The sequence below is a fragment of the Pseudopipra pipra genome, chromosome 4 (genome assembly GCF_036250125.1).
Source record: "Pseudopipra pipra isolate bDixPip1 chromosome 4, bDixPip1.hap1, whole genome shotgun sequence".
Lineage (NCBI taxonomy): Eukaryota > Metazoa > Chordata > Aves > Passeriformes > Pipridae > Pseudopipra > Pseudopipra pipra.
In genome coordinates, this window is record NC_087552.1 from 36877073 (window position 1) to 36899049 (window position 21977).

General features: G+C 35.0%; 1 protein-coding gene across 5 annotated transcripts in view; it reads right to left on the reverse strand.

Annotated features, from left to right (window-relative positions):
• LOC135413161 (probable ATP-dependent RNA helicase DDX60) overlaps positions 1-21977 on the reverse strand; it is a 44495-nt gene that overhangs the window by 11124 nt on the left and 11394 nt on the right. For all 5 annotated transcript variants that reach the window (XM_064652422.1, XM_064652424.1, XM_064652423.1 and 2 more), the window contains 21 exons: positions 21641-21802; positions 20162-20264; positions 19332-19447; positions 17126-17289; positions 15863-16115; positions 14874-15037; positions 12646-12798; positions 12211-12360; positions 11068-11187; positions 9811-9906; positions 9021-9136; positions 8346-8491; positions 8025-8134; positions 7813-7917; positions 7565-7693; positions 6835-6962; positions 5284-5439; positions 3914-4058; positions 2683-2835; positions 1913-2017; positions 563-763 (listed from right to left, as the gene is read on the reverse strand). In XM_064652422.1, the coding sequence (XP_064508492.1) occupies positions 563-763; positions 1913-2017; positions 2683-2835; positions 3914-4058; positions 5284-5439; positions 6835-6962; positions 7565-7693; positions 7813-7917; positions 8025-8134; positions 8346-8491; positions 9021-9136; positions 9811-9906; positions 11068-11187; positions 12211-12360; positions 12646-12798; positions 14874-15037; positions 15863-16115; positions 17126-17289; positions 19332-19447; positions 20162-20264; positions 21641-21802 (2975 nt within the window). The remainder of the gene's footprint in view (positions 1-562; positions 764-1912; positions 2018-2682; positions 2836-3913; positions 4059-5283; positions 5440-6834; positions 6963-7564; positions 7694-7812; positions 7918-8024; positions 8135-8345; positions 8492-9020; positions 9137-9810; positions 9907-11067; positions 11188-12210; positions 12361-12645; positions 12799-14873; positions 15038-15862; positions 16116-17125; positions 17290-19331; positions 19448-20161; positions 20265-21640; positions 21803-21977) is intronic.

The following is a 21977-nucleotide window of genomic DNA, read 5'->3' on the forward strand; positions in this document are numbered from 1 at the left end:
AGATCATCTGGAGGTAAGAGTTCCTTAACACTTACAAGAGGAGATCTCTGACCAATTTGTAATCTTTATGGGTTGTTTACTTAAATCACTGCATTAAATGGCAAGAATAAGAATTCTTTGATTACAGATAGTTAGTATGTGTATTTAAACAAGTTAGCAATACATAGAATTTCCTCATTGTTTCAACTGAGGTAGCACTTCATAGCACCTATCTTCCCTATGGAAATATATGTTCTCATCTTTTCTTCAAATACAACTAAAATTTTAAATATTGGAAGACTTGCTGATTCTCCGATTTAATGCAAATACTGCATAGAACAAAAGCTGATAAAATTACTTTGCTGCTAGTGGCATTCTTTCTGATGATAAAATTTATTGCAAAGAATAAATGCATGACAATGGACAGCAGAATACTGCGGAGAAGATGGCACAGGTACTAGAAGCAGTTATAGCAGAATATTTCATTTGGGCCAAGCTGGTTACCTGTGAAGTGCCTAACTTTCTGCTCATGTTAAGGAAACAGTATTTAATTATATTGAAGTTAAGAAAAAACATATTAAACCTTTGCTCTAGCATCTGCTTTGTCATCAGCCTTTGCAGCCAACAGCATGAGTCTCAATATTAAGGAAATAGTCAGAGGAAATTTGCCTTTCAACTGAGGTACATTGGATTTGATAAGTCTTTCAACTTTGGGCAGTGGGATGTCATAGAAGAACACATTTCCAATCATATCTTGTCCCCGTCTTCCAGCACGCCCTGACATCTGAGAATAAAATATTCATTAATCATATTATTAATACAATAACATTATTAATTTTTAAATAAAAATACCTAACTTGTATATACCATCTATACAGTCTTAATAAAGCATTTATGCAGAATTATTAAAATAATGTGTGCAAAATATGTTGTACCTCAAATCTAGCTGGTTTACAAAAGTGGTGTGTTTCTTTACTTTTTTTAATATGAACTTCCAAATTTAATGGAAGACCCAAACACTGGCCAGGATACTTAAATTCTCTCAGATGTCATTTTAACATTTATTTTTCTTCAAGGTAAATTTTAACTTTATTTATATCTATATACCAGCTTTGTTTTCAAGTTACATTTAGTTCTGAATAATTTCTGAGTAGATTTGGAGCAGAGGTAGTCTCAGAATGAAAAAAGAGCAGAGAATATAAAAAAAGAGCAGGGAGAACCTTCCTAAGGGTATATTCTCTTGCTTGGATCACCTATCCTTTGTCTGGTCCATTGCAGGGACTTGCCCCTTGTACCAGATGATGTGATAAAGCTGGAGTCATATATATATATATATATATATATATATATATATATGTGCAGCAGAAGGGAGATGCACATAGGTCCAGATATAGTACAGATCCACTCACACTGACACTGAGAGCTAGGTGATGCCATCAACTGTATGTGGCCTATACGGCCTCTTGACCCTGAGGCAAACTGGCAGTATTGCATGAATACTGGTTTGAAAAGTAGCACAGGAGCAGGAAACAGGTGCTGATGAAGAGGTTAGAGTCTCTCAACCCACCTAGTAAGTTGTGCCATGAGTAGAGACATTCTGCTTTGTTGCATTTGCAATCTCACCTCCACACTGCTGTGTTGCATTGTGGAGTGCCACTTCCAAGACAGAAAGAACTCAAATGTCCCCATTAATTCGGTCAACAATCTTTCCTTTCATTGTTACAATCCCACGGTATGTTCTTACAGTGTAAAACCCTGGCTGGAACCAAACAGCTTTTGTTTTTCCAGCTTCCTTAACTAAAAGCCAAATATATGCCTTTACTTCACTCAGCAATTGTAATCTTTGAATTGCTGAAATAGGTCTTTTGACTACACACTGTAGTACACCTGTATAGTGTTCTTGTAATAAAAAGTGGGTGTTTTATTTCCATACCTGTCTGTAATTTAAGGCATCTAAAAAGACAGAATCTTCAGCAAAGACAACAGATTTACATGGCATGTTGATTCCCAGAGCAAGAGATGAAGTAGCTGTGACTACCTATAAAATATCAAACACGAGTGTATCTATTAGAAATGGCAATATTCAATTTAAGAAAAAAAACCAACACCTGTAATATTCAACTTAAATCAACAGGAATTTTACTATAATTTCTCATATTTTGCTTTAATTTCTCATATAATGCTAAAATTTCTCATCTATCATGCTTTAATTTGGTGAATTTAACAAAGCTATGAACATAAAGGAATTTCACTCTTTAGTGTAATTCATATAGTTATTACATTTGCATATTAAACTTTTTATCCTGAAAGTTATACCATATCTATTATGAAAATTGAAATAACTAATAAATTGCAATAATATTGGAATTGAACACAAATTGAAATACTTCATGTAGACAGTACAATATATAATAAACCTATAGACTTCATTTAACTAAAGCACATTTAGTTGGCTGCTGCAGTGAAAGACAAAAAATGTTTCTATAAATACATTAGCAACAAAAGGAGGACTAACAAGAATCTCCATCCTTTACTGAATTGGGGGAAACATAAAGGCAAAGGATGAGGAAAAGGCTGTGGCACTTAGTGTGTAAATGCAACATATTTTACCACTAGTGAAAGGTACACTATATTTCAAAATTAAATACATGGACAAACTAAGACCTTAAAAGAAAAAAAAAAAATTGATCCCAATTCACCAACCTTCACGTATCCCAGCCTGAAAAGCATCTCCACTACTTGTCTTTGCTTAGCGGACATAGATCCATGATGATACCCAATTCCCCTCAGTGCCATCTTTTGCTGCAGATAACCTCTTCTCTCAAACCTAAGACGATGAAAAATCTTCCTCAAAGTCTACAAATAAAAAAATGTTAAGTATAAACCACAAAAGTATTAAGCATAACCAGGTGTTGTTAATTTTTCAGTATTTTCTGAACTTCACTCTACAGCTAAGTGTTATCTGTTCTGAAGTTTAAGCTACTTCTTCACTGCCTTAACCCATGTGCTACTGTGGGAAGCAGTGTTCCTTCCACATCAGCTGACAGCAGTCCAAAAATGCTATTAGACTTAAAAGTTCCCAAGATAAGGCATCACGAGTTTGATCCCAATGCACACAATTTTCCTCTTTCAAGACAAATCACAATAAGCAGAAAGTATTATCAAGACACTTCATCAAATTAAGAATTAAGAGCTATATATATCACAATTACATTTGCTCCATGAAGAGACAGCTATATGAACCACAGCCATGTTTTACAAAATTTAGACCAGAGGGAATCTCTTGGATCAAGGCCCAGGCACCCACTACTGGTGAAAACAACCTCATATAAATATATTTCATTAATTATTCATTAATTATTTCTATCCAAATATATACATTAATATTTCTGATGAACACCTGCAGATTTTCAATGGTTTTCTCATCTTTTCTTTCCTTGGGGGACATAAACACATTGAAAAGCAAAGAAAATTTTGCTTTGTGAGGACTAGAATTTTTGGAGTCTAAAAAAAATTATTATTTAGTATTTTTAAAAGATATGAAGGTCTCAAAAATCTTTTGTTAAGTACACAAATGTGCCATATACACTATGCTGATGATTCAGAAAAACAGGAGTCAATAAGTAATAGAACTGCATTGCTGGAAGTTCATAGAAGTGAATTAACTGTATTTTACATCCCAGGATTCCTATCGCAAGAAGTCAACATCTTTTTATTTGGCAGAATGAAAGTTGTCCATACATCTTAAAAGTAAAGTTATCTAACATTGGAATCACGTTTAAATGGGAATATTCAGAATATTTCTTGAAGTCAATGAATGCTGTTATAAAGTACAACTGCATCATTATATGCTTTTTACGCATTTATGCATGAATTCACACATATTAGACATACAAAAATAAAATTAAGTTAGAATTATCAGTGAATTACTTACATCTTCATCCACTGCTTTATGGTCAGCGTAAGTACACACAGAAGGGATAGTAGTTAGCATTTTAAGCCTTATTTCCAGGTTGGTTTTTTTAGTTGAAAGAAGTTCCATGCTTTTCATTTTATGAGGGCTCAACTTTTTGGTATCCCTATATAAAATATACAATTAAAAATATATTTTTTTTGTAATTAACATACATTTCTCAATTTTAAATGGTCTTTGGATACTGAAAGATGCAGACTCATTCCCTTTTAAACTGTAGGCTCAAACTTGTAGGTATATCTGTTAATGTAAATACTGATAATGCTAACAGCTTCATTTTATCATGGCTCATATGCAAGTAATTTGGGGTGAAGTACAGAGGACAAAAATTAAGGAAGATAAAGACAGAGACTATAAGTACCTCAATTAGCAAATTTGTAAGCTAACTAGATTTCATAGGAGAAGGATTAAAAGAAAAACATGATGGATTTACTGCCAATAATGTCATGAACGGCAAGGATTTAGGACAGGATCTGAAGAAGAGAGGGGAGGGAAGAGTATTTAAGGGCAAATTTTTAAGGTACTTCAATGTCTAAATATGTGTCTAATAGTAGTAAGTGAGAACTTGAAAATCCAGTAGGAATTTAAAGTCAGCTAAATTCATTCTTTCATGATATTATGTCCAAAGAATGCACTGTAAATTGTCATTAGGAGGACAAAACGAAGATGTTTTATGTTCTTGACATTCCTGATAACTATAGCCATATTTCACTCCAAAATGTCTTATAAAATCCATACTCTATGATCATAAAATTAATAAAATGAAAGGTTAAGGGGGGAAAAATACAGTACAATCCAAACAAAAGGCTGACAAATATTAAAATAGGATCTCACCATTTGGTGAACCTGTATTTCATAGATCCACTACCCTGGTGAGGCTAAACTATGAAAATATTCTCCCACAGTGGCTGACCCAGAAGCAGGGTCAAATGCTACACTGTTTTTAGGACTTGCACGACTAAACTTACTGTTTGGAAAAAGAGCTGTTCTGATATGTTGATATCTCAGTAGTTAATTACTCCAAATTGACCAATCTCATATACTCAGGTCTCTCTTTGATTCTTTTGTTGTAGTGCCAGCACCTTACCCAACGTCAGCAGTGCTGGCATCTCCCTGCTGCCTGACTATACAGTAGGTACTGCTGATTGATACCTGCCACTCGGCTGCTGCAGCAGCGTGGGGTACTAGAGCACAAAGAAGAACAGGACTACTATTCCTCAAGCTAGATGGATGTGCTGCTGAAAGGTGCAATCCCCAGAAAAAAGTTATCACAAAATTACACTCTGTCATAATACGTAAGCTTTTTAATAACATCTTGTTATAATACTTACTCAGGGAATTTTGTTAGCATTTTGGTCACTTTTCTTAGTTTTTCCCTTAAATGCTCTTCTTCCCTCTCAGGATCTGGACCTTGTATACTTTTTTGTTTTTCCAGCAATTTAGAGAATACAGTCATGGCTGCACATTCGACTGAATGGATGTTAAATCTTGAAGTAAACAATATATAATATACATCAGACAGGTGAACTCTAATACAGTTTTATTACAATTTATATGTAATGCTGTTAAAATAATATTCAATGAGCCCTATCATCTGATGATAGTTAGAATCTAAACATTAGAAGCTTATCCCTATTTCATGTCCAACATACTCTACGTTCTCTTTCAAACAGCTATTATTACAAAACCAAGTGGTAAAATGGTTCTACCAATAAATTATCTACAGGAAGTATGCTCAACTCTATGTTTCCCTAAGATGGACACTTGGACATAAAGTAAACTGCAGCTTAAGTCACTTTAGTTCTTCTCAACTACCCAACTGAGAATCAGTGCCTGTCCTCGTCTTCCACATGGCTGTTCTTCCTCATAGCTTTTTCACTACTGGACTGTGGAGTTTAACTGGGATATGAAGACTTCTCCAGCTTCACTCTCAAAAAGAATTTTTTTCATTCCTCTTGCTTCAGACGGATAATGTTAATTAAAACCATACAAGATGCTGGCAACACATACAGTGAGGCTGCATCCAAACCCATTAGAATATTCACATTCAAATCTGTCAGTCACCAAGATCAGGAGCAAAATTTTCACCTTCACATAAGCATGTGAGGACTGAAATTGCAGTGAGTATGCTAATCCTAGTGTCTAATGCAAGGACAGGCAAGGCTTTATACTGAGATGAGCAAACTTTCCATATTTACATGATTGTTCCAGTGCATTATTACAGCAAACGTATGCACTAGACAGCTGTTTACTGATAAGTAGCTTATTTTTATTAAGTCCAGCATTGAAGTACATGCCTAATTTACTAATATAAGCAATATCACTGACAATAATGGTATTATCAATATGATCAAAGTTGTGCATGTTTGATATTACATAATTACACCTCATATATGCAAACCAGGTTGATTGATGCATTGTCACTGGATGTAAGATGTGATTTTTAGAGGTTATGCAGTGGGAGTATCACCATGTAACAAATGAATACATTAACTAAATCACATCTCACCCTTTTCCGTGGCAAATCTGCCTTTACAGAAATCATTTCCACCTCTAAATAGACAGCATACACTTTCCACAAGTTTTACTAACTACACCAGAGCAAAGCAATGGAGAATCTGATTTTAATGTGATTAAGTTTCTTGTAATTTTCTCAGACATCATGCATGGATTCTACCCTTTCCACACAGTAATTAAATGCTCCCAGTTTTATTTCAGCTAAACTTCAGTGCCATAAAGATACATGGGTTGATAGACCTTCACTTTTAAGGCAAAGGTAATAAATACCATGTAAATGGCATTTGCTTATCAATGCTTATCTCCATACTCATTTTTCTGAATATAGGCAATACACATATAATACATGAAATGTACATACTTACATAAAAAATATGGCAGGCAACTTATCCATCTCATGTAATTTATCAACAAAGTTTGCAAAATGTTCCCACTTCTGCTGTTCTGAGCAATCCACAGATTTTGGCTTAAGGTGCTCCAGTAGTTCATTCACCTGAGCAAAGTAATAGTTTTATGGAGATTTTAATGGCAGATACTTCTGTCTGGAAGCTAGCAAATACGAAGACTCCATTTTCCTGTGTAAAATTCTATCAGTTCAAATTTTTCAAATCATTAAGAACTGGAATAGTCACTTATAGTTTACAGACTAAAAGGTCTGAAAGTTATCAACTGACTTTGGCAAGAGCTCAAAATAGAATTTTCATGGCTACCATGTTTTTCAGCTCATTGCTCGAATTTCTGTCTTTTACTTGGGAACATACATAATGTTACACAGAAGGTTTCATATAAGCAACAAAAAAGAAGTAGACTAAACAAGCAGATCAAAGGTACAATATTCTCACCAACTGTAGGAGGTACCCAAAGGAATCATGAATTGATATCTCACAGCAGTATCAGAAATCTGATTCCAAGAGATGAGAAAACATCACCTTAAAAATGCTTATTAAAATGCTACAAATAGTGCTTATCTTTCAAGTAAAGCAACAGTTAAACGTAAGAAATATGGACAAACTCCCATAATTATGTTACTAGATATAATTACTATTATACTAAAGCTGGACAAATCTGAAGAAAGTGCCCTCTAGCACCTGTTACCTTCTGCCTTTGGCCAAGCACAATCCATTCTCTTAGTTCTTTCTTCAGTTCCTGTTCATATTTTCTTGCATCTGCCTTTTTTATTACTACTTTATTCTTGAAAGAGACAAACTCCTCAGGATCTAGCTCCTGGAACAATATTAATATTTAATGTTAATTTAAAGAGTTCTTAATCTATTACTTTGTTACTCTAGTACTTTGTCATCTATTTATTTTGATAAGTTTTGCTTACAGCTGTGTATGCCCACCTGTGCCCTTGGCCAGTCTTGCCAGACTTTTGCCATTGTGTCATAAAGCTGGATGCTCTCTCGTGGAGACAGAGAAAGATCTGAAGGAATACCATAGTTCTCAATCTGCAAGGAGTATAAACAAAAGAAAAATACAGAAATAATTTTGATGGAATCCATGTTGCCTAAATGTAATAGTTGCTAAACAATGTTGACACCAGTGTTATGCTTACATGATTGACTGTTAATGCAGCACATGGATGACAGTGTTCAATGGTAAAATCGCTACCCTTCAGAGAACACACGTACTTTTCCAAATCATTGTATCTTTCTTCATACAAGACTGTGAAGAGACAAAAATGTTGTCATGTTGCACTTCGTTGTTTGAAAAAGCAAGTATTTAATCCTGTAAGGTTTGTTGTTATTCAAAAGAAAAAAAAAAAAACACAACAAACCAACAAACCAAAACACTTAAGTTTACACACCATGACTTAAGTTTTTGCAGAAATCACACTAAAGTTTATTTCTTAGTTACAAAATATTGCAATACACACCTAGTCTAACACGATATGATTTCTTTTGTTCTTGTACTTTAGATTTCACTTTACATTGTCTTGTAAAGTTCTTTTCAGAGTTTGTAGAGCTTCCTTCTATTTTATTCTCAGCACATTGCCAATACCTTTTCACAGATTGTAACCACCTACAGTGGAAAAATCAAATGAAAATAAGATTTGTAAAATATATTTTAAGAAAATCAGTACAACTATAATATATGATTTATTACGATCTGCTTAATTTCTCCTATAGAATTTCCAGTCCCTTCTCACCAATTTCAGTGCAATTTTCTCCAGCTTATCACAGGGTGCAAATAAAAAAAATGTGAAATAGTACCTATACACACACACATATATATATATATAGTGTAGGAGTCTTCTCTGACTGATGATGGATAAGTGTGCTTTGGCAATTCAAGCAGATGTAAAAGCCTCCTGAATTCCTCCACACAGCTCAGAGTTACAGAGTCTGAAGGAATAAGTAGAGTGTGTTCTCATTACAAAGTTAAGAATTACAGTATAGTTTTGTGTCGACTGGGGAGTGAGGGTACCATAATACATATAACATTGTAATTCCAAATCAGTTGTCTTTCCAATACTAATTGACCTATCTATCTAAAACAGCTCATATCTAATGTAAATATGCTCCCATGGGCAATAAAATTCCACACGTACTCAGTTAGGTGTTCCGGGTTACTAACAGTAGCAGAGAGTGCCAAAAATGGACATCGAATTGTTATCAGAAGATGTTCCCAAATCTCTGCTCCAATTTCACCACCAAGACAATGTACCTAGGTTTTTGGGAGAAAGGATTAAAAGAAAAGAAGAAGTGTTCCTTATGAACGTGTATCCATAACAGGAGTTTTGTGTTTTGCAAAAATCAAAAGTTTGGCAAGATCAGAACTGAATAATCCTTATATTGTAGCAAATGACCATGGATCCAAATCAAAAGTTCAGTAAATACCTCTCCAGACTTAACTAGATAGCAAATTAATTTAAATTTCAATACTACATTTACTGTTTGTACCCTACATGTTCACTGGCGTCATTAGCAATTAATTCCATCTACAAGAAAGAATACAGGAGGAATTTTAAATTTAACAAGGTTAATCATTGACTTCTTCCCTGGAAAGTCTGACCAATAGAGTATGATGTGTCATGTGTATGATCCCAGTCTGGTATGTTCTATTTGTGCCATTGAGACTACAGTGGTGGCTTTTAGTTTTTCAGTTGACTGACTTGAGAGAAATAAAGGAAGTTCCTGGTAGTTTTTATTGAATTGTATGTCCTCTTGAAGAATAACAGAGTTTTAAGTTCTTTCACTGGAGGACAAGTCTGAAATAATACTTCTGAAAGCTGGTTTTTTTACCAGTAATAAACTATGTAATGAAAAAATGAGTCACCAACATTTTTCTCAAGGTTTTTCTTATATTTGTTAAATTGGTTACTATTAAAAGATGCCTACCTCATCGAATATAACATACTGTATTCGTTGGGTCCATTTCTGGCAACGAGGAGACAGCATCAAAATTTCTAAGCATTGAGGCACTGTCACTAGTATCTAAGAAGAAAGGTTTGCAAAACATTATTTGCAAGCAAACAACAAGCAGATTCTATATTAAAAAAGCATTTAAAAATATGTATGTATGTGATTTCAAGGTAAACAAGAGTGAATGCATGTTTGTCACTGCTGTCTTCAAGAAAGGCAAGAAAGAAGACAGAGGAAATTACAGGCTGGTCACTCACCTTCATCCTGGGAAGCTGATGGAGCAACTAATCTTGGAAATCATGTCCAAACAAACACAGAACAAGAAAGTCATCAGGAGTATTCAGCATGAATCCACCAAGCATGAATTCATGCTTCACCAACTCATATGATGAAAAGACTGGCTTGGGAGATGTGGGGATAGCTGTAGATATTGTCTTCAGTAAGGCTTCACACAGCATCTCCCACAAGATTCTCACAGGCGAGCTGTTGAATTATGGGCCAGGTGAGCAGAGTGAGTGGATTGAAAACTGGTTGGAAGGCTGGGCCTAAGAGGCTGGTGATCAGTGATACAAAATTTAGCTGAGACCAGTAACCAGTGGCGTACCCTAGGGATCAACAAGGGGGTCTAATCCTGGGAAGTAGCTCTTCAGAAGAGGACTTGAAGGTGCAAGTAGACACCAAGTTAAACATGAGGCAACAATGTGCCCTGGTGGCAAAGAAGGCTAATGATTTCCTGGGCTGGAAACTAGGAGGAGTCCAAACTAGGAGGAGTTTGGACAGCAAATCAAGGGAGGTGATCCTTCCCCTCTACTCAGCACTGATGAGGCCATACCTGAAGTCTTGTGTCCAGTTCTGGGCTCCCCATTACAAGCGAGACCAGCCTAGTGGCCTTCTATAATGAAGTGACTACATCAGTGCACAAGGTAAAAGCTACTGATATGTTCTATCTGGACATTTATAAGGTATCTTCTGTATGCTGGTAACAAAAGGATTTTAATGGTTTTTCTTTTAACCACAGCAAGTCCACTTTTAACCTGCATGTCCACTGATGATGAAGAGGTGAGGTTGTATGCCACAGACTTACATACCTAAGTACAGGTATGCATAGATTTTTCCTGAACTTTTGACTTAGCAATGGCTCAATTGTTCTAATTAGAATTAACATTTTCAGAAGCCAGATGGAATACAGAAGTCATTATTATTATTGTGTGTTAAACACCCATAAAAATATACCTGAGAATTCATGACATCATGGCGATAATCTCGTGTAAAGACTCCACACACTGCCAATCCATCTGGAAGTTTCTTGGTGAATCGACTGTATACAGTTCCTACCACTTGGTTTACAAGGGCCTTAAATAAAGAAGATCATTAACAAAACTAAAGAGTGTATGTCTAAAGATATATGATAGTCTGAGACATTTAAAGGCATTCAATTTTGGCACTGATATTAATGTACTAGACTATAATGTACTATGTAACATCTTATTAAGTCTAGACTTTCACCAATGTTAACTTTAAAAAGATATGGTACTTTATTTTCAATTATACTTCAATGCTTTCAAAGAAATTTAGTGCTGTGTAAAGTGAGTTATTCATTATTAATTCTGTATTTTAATTATTTTCAAAGCAGTTAAAAATAGATCGCATTTACTTCATCTACAAGCACTTTAAGCACTTTACTTCATCTACAAGCCCAAAGTCCTTGGGCTGCATGTTTAAAATACATTTCTGCATCCAGACTGATATTCGAATGAAATTTTGATACCCAACCTGAGTACAAACACAAAAAAATTTGATTTTACTTACAGAAAACAATCCACAGAGATTGTTCTCAAATAACAGCACATGTAATTCACTCCCTAAAAATCATATCACTAAACATTAAAATAAATTTTAGAAGAAATCAAAACATTATGCCTCAGCACTTAAATCAGTTTTGAACTATTAGGATGGAATTCTCACTAAAAAATATCCCACTACTTAGAGTTTCATACATATTCTCTGGAACTCAATTAGAGAAACATGACTTGCTTAGTCATTTTTGCTTTCTAATATTACTTTCATCATATTGGTAGACTTTTGGTACTCTCATCATTTACCTAACATGCTACCTACAGCTTTTTTTTATATATTAATGTTTTTGACCTTAAATTATCTATACAAATATTAATAGACAAAAGCTCTATGTGAGCCAAAATATTTTGATGATTTTTTATAAGCATGCTCTAATGCATGTAAATATAAAACAGAATGTAAATATTGTTTCTAATAAAAAATATATATCGACTAAAGTTGTGTAACAAGTTACCCCAAACAGTTTCAGAATCATGACATAATCATACATACAGAGTATGTAGTAGGAAACAGCCTTACTTTTGTAGGAGCAACATACACAACTACTCCTTCATTGCTTGTTTTCAGAACTTTTTCCATGCAATAGTATGATGCATATGTTTTTCCTGAGGAAGTGGGAGCAACAATCACCGCGGATTCATTATTATCTACAGCATCAAGAAGTTCTCGCTAAGAGAAGAGCAGATATCAAAATATCTTGTCATTAAGTTCATATTGAGTGTTCTTTCTGTGAAAACATCTTTTATTTTTGCATGTACAATTTAAATACAGATTTTAGACTACAGAGGGTCAGAGTTAACTTGCTTGTGTTATGATTGTATTCTTTCCTCTTAAATTGTTAGTGGAAAAAAATGGAACTACAAATTATAACTTGTCTTTTTCAATTATGTGGTCTGACAGACAAAAAAAAGATCATTTCTATTAACCTCATGCTAAAAGTTTGTGTCTCATTACCTGCCATGTGTCTGGTATGAAATGTTGCACTCGGGGATCTGGATCATTTCTCTCTTCTCTGAGCAAGTAATAGTCCATGTACTGTAGCTGAAAGCGAGCTGAACCCACTTCAATAGCATATTTGCTTGTATTCTGATTACTGCTTTCTCCTGTCTATAAGGTCAAAAGAAAACTCGGGTTGGTTTGAAAGCTAGAAAGAGATTAAGAAAATGGCACGTCTTTTGCTCTGTTGAACTGTGCAAGCTCTGAAAAACATATGAAAGTGCAGGTGGTTTTTTAATAATTTCTCTCAGAAACCCACACCATACAGTCTTAGGTTAGGGTTACATTTAGTGCTCTTGGAAGGAGACTAGGTTCTAAAACTACTATGTCTTCCACAGCGAGTATTAGTGTTGGTATTGTTTTTGTTATCAGAAGAGCTAACAAAACTGGCTACCAGGCAAAAGCTCAGCCTCTTCAAACTATTGCCTGCCAGAGCCTTTTCACCATATATTTATGTCTCTCTTCTTCACTCTGCCCCAATCCCTTGTGCAATGAATCCCACTTGCAAAAAGAAATTCAATATAAAGTAACTGTGATCTCAAATTTTGAAAAGCATTGTATTTTTAAAGAATGCCTGTATACCCTAAGACATAGTAAATTTAATGTTCATGGATGCATCTGGTTACAACATCTGATCCTGAAAGCTGTACAAAAAAGTGTTATGCGTAAAAATATACCAGAAACTCAGAAAATCACATAACAATTTGGGTTATCAGGGTTTGGACTTGATGATCTTGGAGGTCTTTTCCAACCTTAAGGATTCTACAGATATCAGGATGTCAATCCAACTCACTGATAGAAACAGTTGTATTTAAGATGGGTCACTCAGGTTATTCAGCCGAGTTTTTACTGTCTTTAAGGATGGAGATTTCCCAACTTCTTTAATTTCTTCAAGGAAATATTTTCAGCTATTCCTGAAAATTTCAGTTATTCCTAAAGTTTCTCCAACTTTGCAAAAGTAATAATCATAAACAAGGAGCTTCAAAAGCAAAAGTAAGTCCAAAATGCACCAACTGATGTAGAACCCTCCTGAGCAAGAATTAAACCTGTCAACATATCTCTTCTATCATCCTAAGCCTTTATAGCAAACTTTTTGAGATCCCTGGATCCCTTAATTCTACTTCCTAAGATGTAGTATAGCTTCTTTGGAACACCAAATACCTTTACAATAATTACGTAGCCAAGAACAGGTAATCATCATGTACCAGTTGAGTTCACACAGAAAAAGAGACAAATAATTTCCACTCTTAAAGAGGAGAAAATTTCTTACAAAAAATTCACTTCCTCTCTCTCCTCTGTCCTGAACCTCAAGGAAGGATGATAAACAGTTTCCAAAAATAAGCTTCCAAAAATTCCTAACTGTACTGCACCTGAAAAATGGGACACTGAAGTAACTGATACTGGTTTTATAGTTCACTGTAATCTTCCTTCCTTTTGTTATTGACTTCATATTCTTGCAAGAGAAGCTACCTATTCCCTCTTCTGTCTGAGAGCCACTCTAGCATCACCTCTCCCTAATAACATACCATCTGCACACAAAGGTATCAAACTGCTCTTAAATCAGCCAGGGGGCAGAAAAGCATAAGGTCTGTCCTTGGAGAAATTACTTCAGGCCAAATTCAGTGTAGCTACCGGTGGTCTCTGCAGTGCTAATAACGACAAGCAATTCAGTATCGGAAACTGTTTCCTTCAGAAGCGATTAGAAATACCAAAACATCAAACAGAATAGATTTCATCCACCTCCACAGTCTCAAAAGATTTCCTGTTCTAAAGTAGCACATTTGGACCTGCTAAAGAGCAGCTGCTCATTGCTTAGCTTTTAACACATGCAGAGCTGAGCTGATGCGATGGACTGAACTTCAGGTACCTCTCAGACACATCTAAGGCCTCAGAGGGACATAACTAGAGCAAATTAATCTTGATGTCTCTTTCAAAGGCTATCTTTGCAGCCATATAAAGTTCTATTTACTAAAGGGGAAGCTTACTAAACCTACAACTCACATCAAGCAGAGGAATGTATACATGAACCTAGAGAAGATTAATACCTGAATCAAGAATAGATAGTTCCAAATCTTATGGCACAATGCAAAATAAAATAAGCTCAATATTGGTGTCCTACACATTATTCACTGCTTAAGAAATCACTGTTAATATTCAGCTACAGATCCAGTTAACTATAAAGTTACCTGGCCAGACAGGGAGCATGCCAAATTCTCAAATCCAAGGAGTTTTAGATATTTGGTCAGCTTTCGTAGATGTGGTTCCTCCAAGAGATCTTGATATTTTTCAAGAAGGATATGAATTCTCCTCATGACTTGAACAGCTTTGCTTAAATCTTTAGATGTGTTTCCTTTAAAAAAAAAGCAGCCTACTGTTATCTGAGAGCTGATCGTATCACTGAGAGAATTCTGATATCAGGTATTTTCAGAACAGACCTTAGCCACATTTATAACAATTAAAAGATTAATTTTATTTAAAGACAACTAGACAAAGACAACTCCTTTCCCCTCTACAACGAGTGCCACTGAAGACCAAGGACCCAAATAATTCTGTCTGCTTCTGCATACTCATCTATAAAAAGAAGTCATACTTCTGACATCTACACAATAACTGAGCTCCCCCATTTTACTTTCCTGATGCACAAATTTGTTACTCAGTCCTATTAGCAACATATTTCACTCCAATGTTTACAACTCTTCTGAACACGTTTAGAGCAGTGTGTTTGGACTCTCCTGACTGAGAGTATGGACTTAACAAGTTAATTCAGATGAAACAGAAGGCTACTTACCATGGCATCACAGATTTCTTGTGCAAATTGTCATTATTCAAACTGCAAGCTAATCACCTCAGCTAAATAAACAATCCATGATATATATAGATACATTTTACTGTGCATGCTAGATAATTATTAAAGATCTATAAATAAAATTATTTATGTATGCAATGTTTACAAACAACACAGGGAAACAGCTGCAATCTAATTTCATTGGATACTTCACATCTTGAAATTGCAAAAGGGGATCAGAGCCTGTTAACACTTAAAAGCACCTTTCATGTTCCTGAAACAGGGCTGTATTTACATGTCTTTATTACAGCTGAGAATGCCCAAAGTCACCCACTGTCTTGGTTAAAGGAAGTGGAAGTTGACTACTGAACGTGAATTTGGCTATCATACCTTGCTCTTTGCAGTGTTTCTTCCACACTTGTAAACAGGCAGACAGTGCTGTCATTTCTATGCTGAACTTCACAGATTTACTTTTAAAGGTCTTGAGAAACTTCTCCAATTTATTTATTCCAACAGTCTGGTTTTCTTTTATTTCCTTTACAGTTGTCATATATAAGGCTTGCCATTGCTTCTGTTCTTTATCTTCTTCCTTAGCTTTTAGTCGCCTGTTGTTTTCCTCTGTAATTATTTCCACTTTACTTTTCTATCCAATAAAATAAAGATATTTAGAAATAACCATCACTCTGTCCAAGCATCATCTAAAACAAGCTAATCACTCAATCACAGCAGGTGCTTTATAATTTTCAACTAATCTGTACAATGCATTGTGTTTTGGGAATTTTTTTAATGAAGTCATTTTGAAGAAGACATAATGAATCCCAATATATGTTGCTCATAAGACCTTCCCTAAACTTCATTTTAAGCCAGTATAAAGCTTCACAAGTAGTATAAAAAGAAAAAAATGTAGAAGAATATAATAAGAAATGTCTAAAAGTTAAATTTCAAGCTTTCATTTTATACATGGCTAATAGTAATTCTGATCATATTTGGATGCTTTTCAGTAAGTTAAATAAAATTAAGAGTTTAAAGTTACTTAAAGTTATTTTATATACAGGGTTTTAGTGGCAATGCAACAGTCCACAATCTGTAATCCATACTACAGGTTATTATGAAATGTTACTCAAATTACCATTGCTCAGTATTGTTCACAAGTATGCAAGCACATGCTACATACCCTATGATGTCTGACAATGTTCACATAGCCAGGATTAATCGCAATATCTACAGGATCTTTCACAGAGTATGTTTCCAAATAGTGCAAGGAAATAAGTAATTTAATAATGGGTTTTTTTCTAGTATTTCTCAAGTTTCTAAAAGTAAAATTAAATTAACGAAATCCAGTTTCCCTCACTCCACATTATAACACTGATCATGAGCCAAAACCCCTTAACCTTCACAGAGTTCATATTAATTAATTTTTTTTACCTGTGCCTGTTAAAATACAATCACTCATCAGTATTCTTAACGAGGAACAAAAACACATTTGTCAATTAGCTAATTAGATTTGAAGTACAAAACAAATTTGAATTTCTTCAATTGTGAACCACTAGTACATTCAGAATATAAAACTTCAGCTGTGGAACTCATATAGTAGAAATCTTTTCCTGGATAGTAGAAAAAAATATTTGGAAAGAGCAACTTGAATATACTCACGTGCTTCTTTTGTGCCTTTTTGACAGCAGAATTAGCATCCTCTGACACATGCTCTTGATATACAATATGTTTTGAAGGGCTGTCTTCCAGAGTGCTTCCATAAAAGTGACGAAAAGTCTGTAACTTCTGTATTTCTCTTCTTTCTTTTGGACTTTTGGATTTTGCTGCAAACAAATATAATTGATTAAAAAATGCTCTGATAGGATTCCAGACTAATCTGTTACCAACCAAAGATAGCTGGGTAATTGACAAATTTCCTAAAAAAACTCCTAATTGACCTAAAAGACAAAAATCTCATGTTGAAAAAGGCTGGCTAGTAAGACTCACTGAAATCCAACAGTACTTTGGTCTATCTGAGAGACAGGCAATAGACCCAAATTGAAACTACTTTAGATGCATGTTAAAAATATTGGAAAACTTAAAAAACAGGATGTCTGGAAATTATTACTGTTTGAGTCTATGAAAATAGATAGGTGTCTTCTGAAGGCAATTCAAATGATCAGAAAGATACTTAGTCCCCAAGAAAACAAGAGTCTGCCATCAGAACGTAAATAAATAAATCTGCTGGAACAACACTTATGCTAGGCAATGGAAGATTCTGAACTGAGCACATGAATACTTCCACACTCAAGCATCTGTCTTTCTCTGTCCTTAAATCAAAATGATGAATCTGCTTCTGAGTGTGAAGACTTATCTCAATAGATAAGAATATTCATGCAAGGCACACATGGATTGGTCATAAACCTTCAACATTATGGAAGGTGCTCTAGATACTGTTCTGCAGGGGATGCTCTCCAAACTTCCCACTGAAACCACAGTGTACAGAATGCAAAAAATCATCCAGTCAACAACAGGAGGAGATGGAATTTTGGTTTCATAGGTCAAGTAATACAAATACCCACTCAGGAAACAGTATTTCTAAGTCACGGAATAAAAACCATAATCAACCTTAGAAGCACCAACAGTAACCCATGAATTCTCAACTTCTGGTAGGTTTTTCACAATTTCATTCACCGCATGATGCTATTGATGATAGAAATATCTTTGAGAGAAATTTTTGAGTACTTCCTGCTACATACAGTATTGTATAATTAATTTCATGTAAATTTGCCAATCTAAGTTCCAAGCTAAGTCCAAGGCTTGTTTTCAGTAGTATTGCAAACTGGAAAGAATTTAATAGGAAATTATAATGTGTAATATCAAGAATAATACAAACTTAAATTTACTTCTTGCTGGTTTTAGTGGAATAGAGTTAATTTTCTTCAAATCAGGTGGATTATTGCTGAGCAGTGCTTACACAGAGTCAACACGTTTTCTGCTGGTGAGGGGCCTGGGGATGCACAAGAAGTTGAGAGGGAACACAGTTGCGATAGCTGATCCAAACTGACCAGTGGGAGATTCCATACCATATGATGTCATGCTCAGCAATAAAATTTGGGGAAAGAAGAAGGAATGGGTAGATGTTTGGAGCAATGAAACTTATCTTCCCAAGTAACTGTTATGTGTGATGGAGCCCTGCTTTCCTGTGGATGGCTGAACACCTGCTTGCCCATCGGAAAGAGTGAATTAATTCCTTGTTTTCCATTGCTTGTACATGTGGCCTCTGCTTTACGTATTAAACAGTCTTTATATCAACCCATGAGTTTTGTCACTTTCACCCTTCTGATTCTCTCCCCCATCCCGCTGCAGCTGAGGGAAGTAAGTGAGTGGCTTTGGGGTGCTTAGTTGCCGGATGGGGTTAAACCACAACCACTTCTTTTACTTCTTATTTTAATTCTGTTCTCAAAAGATAAGATTGGCTATGCACACACTGTGCAACCATCTGGGCAGATTTTCCACATACGTGAATGTGCTCACTAACCATTATCCTAACTATATATTTAAACATTAAACGTCATATGTACATAGTTTGTATAAATCTGTGAAGCATTTTGCAGGCAAACGGGAATATATGATGAACATCTGACCATAAGTGCTCATTCTGTTATATTCAGACCAATTTAAGCTAATACAAAATTCATGCACATGATGCACAGGTGTATCAGTTTACGTGTAATTTGGCTACTGCAGTAGCTCCAGTTTGGTAGGTATTTGTACAGCTGAAAATGTTTTCTGAAATGAGAAGTCCTTCTGCAAAACCATGATAACCTTTACAATAATGTTCTGTCCAATACAGACCCATGGGCTTTGTGTTAGTTATTCTTACCATCAGCATTGCATGGCACTCGCTCATATTCCTCAGTCAAAGGTCTATCAGAATGCCAGTGATGACGTTCATCGAATTCCTTGTATTTAATAAGTGAAGTAATTGCAGGGTCATTGCTGAAATATATAAATATGAACTAGAGCAGAAATTAAAAGGGTTTTCTAGCTTCTCTCATGAAACATTTAAAAATTGGGTCTTTATCAAAACACAGTTTTACTGTGCAGAAAAACAACAAAGGGTTTAATTCTATCCCAAATATAGTGTGTTAAGATAGCCTCAATTTTTCATAAAGAAATACTAACAAAGTAAAACACCATTTTTTCATTTATTTTCATACAGATTAATCACAGAATGAAATGTAACTACATAATTCACACGACTATAAAATACTCATTACATAACACAAAACCCACTTCCACAAATAGCAGAGCAAATGTAGGATAACTTCTTCTTACTTTTTTCAGTATTTTTATTTAATGTTTTTCTTTTCCTGAAATCAATATGAGCCTTGCAAATTACGATAAGGCCTTTCAAATACAAATTTTACATTTAGAAAAACAGTTCCAGAATGCAGACTAACAAAGACTATAATGCAAACAAATAACAGTATGAGAAAATATGGATATATTTACTCTTAACCATTCTTGTTCTGAATTTTCTGTTAATATTTATACCAATACATGTAAACATGTATGTGACATTTTACCCAGGTATAACGAAAAACATTTCTACATTTGTAAAAATTTAGCATAATATGGATGCAAAGTGCAGGGGAGTAGAAAACCAGCCCATATAATGTTATTTCATTAGAAAAAAACCCATATAGGTACCTTTTTAAAACAGGTAGGTCTTTCAAAACATCTCCAACATAATCTTGAACAAGATCAGATTTCACTGGGATTAGTCCAATGTTAGGAATTTCTTCTTCACAGACTTCACAGTGTAAAAAAAATATTGTTTAATTAAGAATATATATAATTGCATATCATTCTTAAAAATTCTGTCAAGTTACATTATAAATTAAATTCTGTAAATTAAAATTTACTAAAAGTAATCAGCAGTTCACTAGTTCCACTTTTCTTTTTTCTTCTCAACCATGGAAAGAAGAGTGTAGCAGACATCAATATTGCTTTCAAGTAGTTGTTCTCCTGACCCATTTTAGACACCTGTGCTACTTTCTGAATGCTACAACCAATCCCATCTCACACGCATTTGTGTTTCTGCACTGGTTCCATAAAGATCACAGTCTCCTAAATACGGACTTTCAAACCGCACTTACGTTGGATGACTAAAGACTACAAGTAACATTGTGTATCCTTGGCACATTTGAAGTCTAGCCACATTTTCGGTCTTCAGCCAAAGGAGATACAGAAATAGGCAATACAATTGCCAAAAGATGCCCTAATATCACACAGAAAACAAAGAAACTTTTTTGCCCACTAGATCCCACTTTGCCCACTTGAAATCTTTGAAACCAGCTGAAGAACGCTCACAAATTTAAGCAGAATTCCAGCCTTTACTGACTTTTTTATGAACTGTCTCTTCTAAAGATTTATACAATTTCTTAAGTTTAAAATAAATATTTTAAGGCTGTTACAAGCTGGTTCTCAAGAAATGTCAGATATCAGGCAAAAAATTCTACCTAATCCTTTCAGATATTCAGAACAGGTCTTGTATGTGAGGGAAGAAAACCATCCCTGAGCCAATCATGCATTTCCCCAATTATGGGCTACAGGATGATGGTGTAATTTAAGACACTTATGGACAACTCACACTTCGAAAACCATCAAGAATTGCAGTGTGAGCTACAGTGATGGCTGGACTCTCTACCATTAAGGTAACAGTTCTATATTCCACTTAATTTGCTGATTCCATGCCGAATATCTGCATAACATGTCAATATGCCAAAGATGTTCCTCAGAGACAGTCTTTCTGCAGCATAATCATTACTTTAAATATGAGTACTTAATATGTTTTTTTACTACTACTTGTATTACACTACTCATAACGTTTTTTACAATACATACAAGAGATTTGGGCTAGTAGTCGCAGAACTAAACCCAATTCCCCATGAAGTTAATAACAATACTTGTGCTGTCCACAGTGGAGTCAGAACTTCACCCATAAGGCCACGTCAGACTTCTTTTTGCATCAGCTGCAAGTTTTGCTCGTGGGTTGGAAGGATGGAGAAGATCCATGAAGCATCATTGAATTTGCGATCACAATAAAATCAGACCACCACTCCTAGCACTTTCAGTGATACCAATGAGGATCATGCTTTTAAAATTAATGTGTGGAGTTGCCAGTACCTCTAAATAATGTCTGCTCCTGTTCAAGAAATACTTGGGATGTTTTTCGTATTGGGAAAGCATCTCCAAAACTGTATTTCACTGCCAATTTTTTTACAGCGTCCCATAAAAATTGGTAGTCATTCTCCATTTCTTTCCCCAAATCCTTTTGGAACTCTAATCCTGCAAAGGAAAGGTGGGGGAGGGAAGTTGCTTTAAAATTGAGTTTACTCGAACTGAACCTATCTATTTACCTATGCAGCATCAGGCACAAAAACTTCACTTTTATACAAGGGCTTTAGTCACTAGAACAAATTAGAACAGAATGTTGTACATTCACAGTTTTTAATAGCCCAGA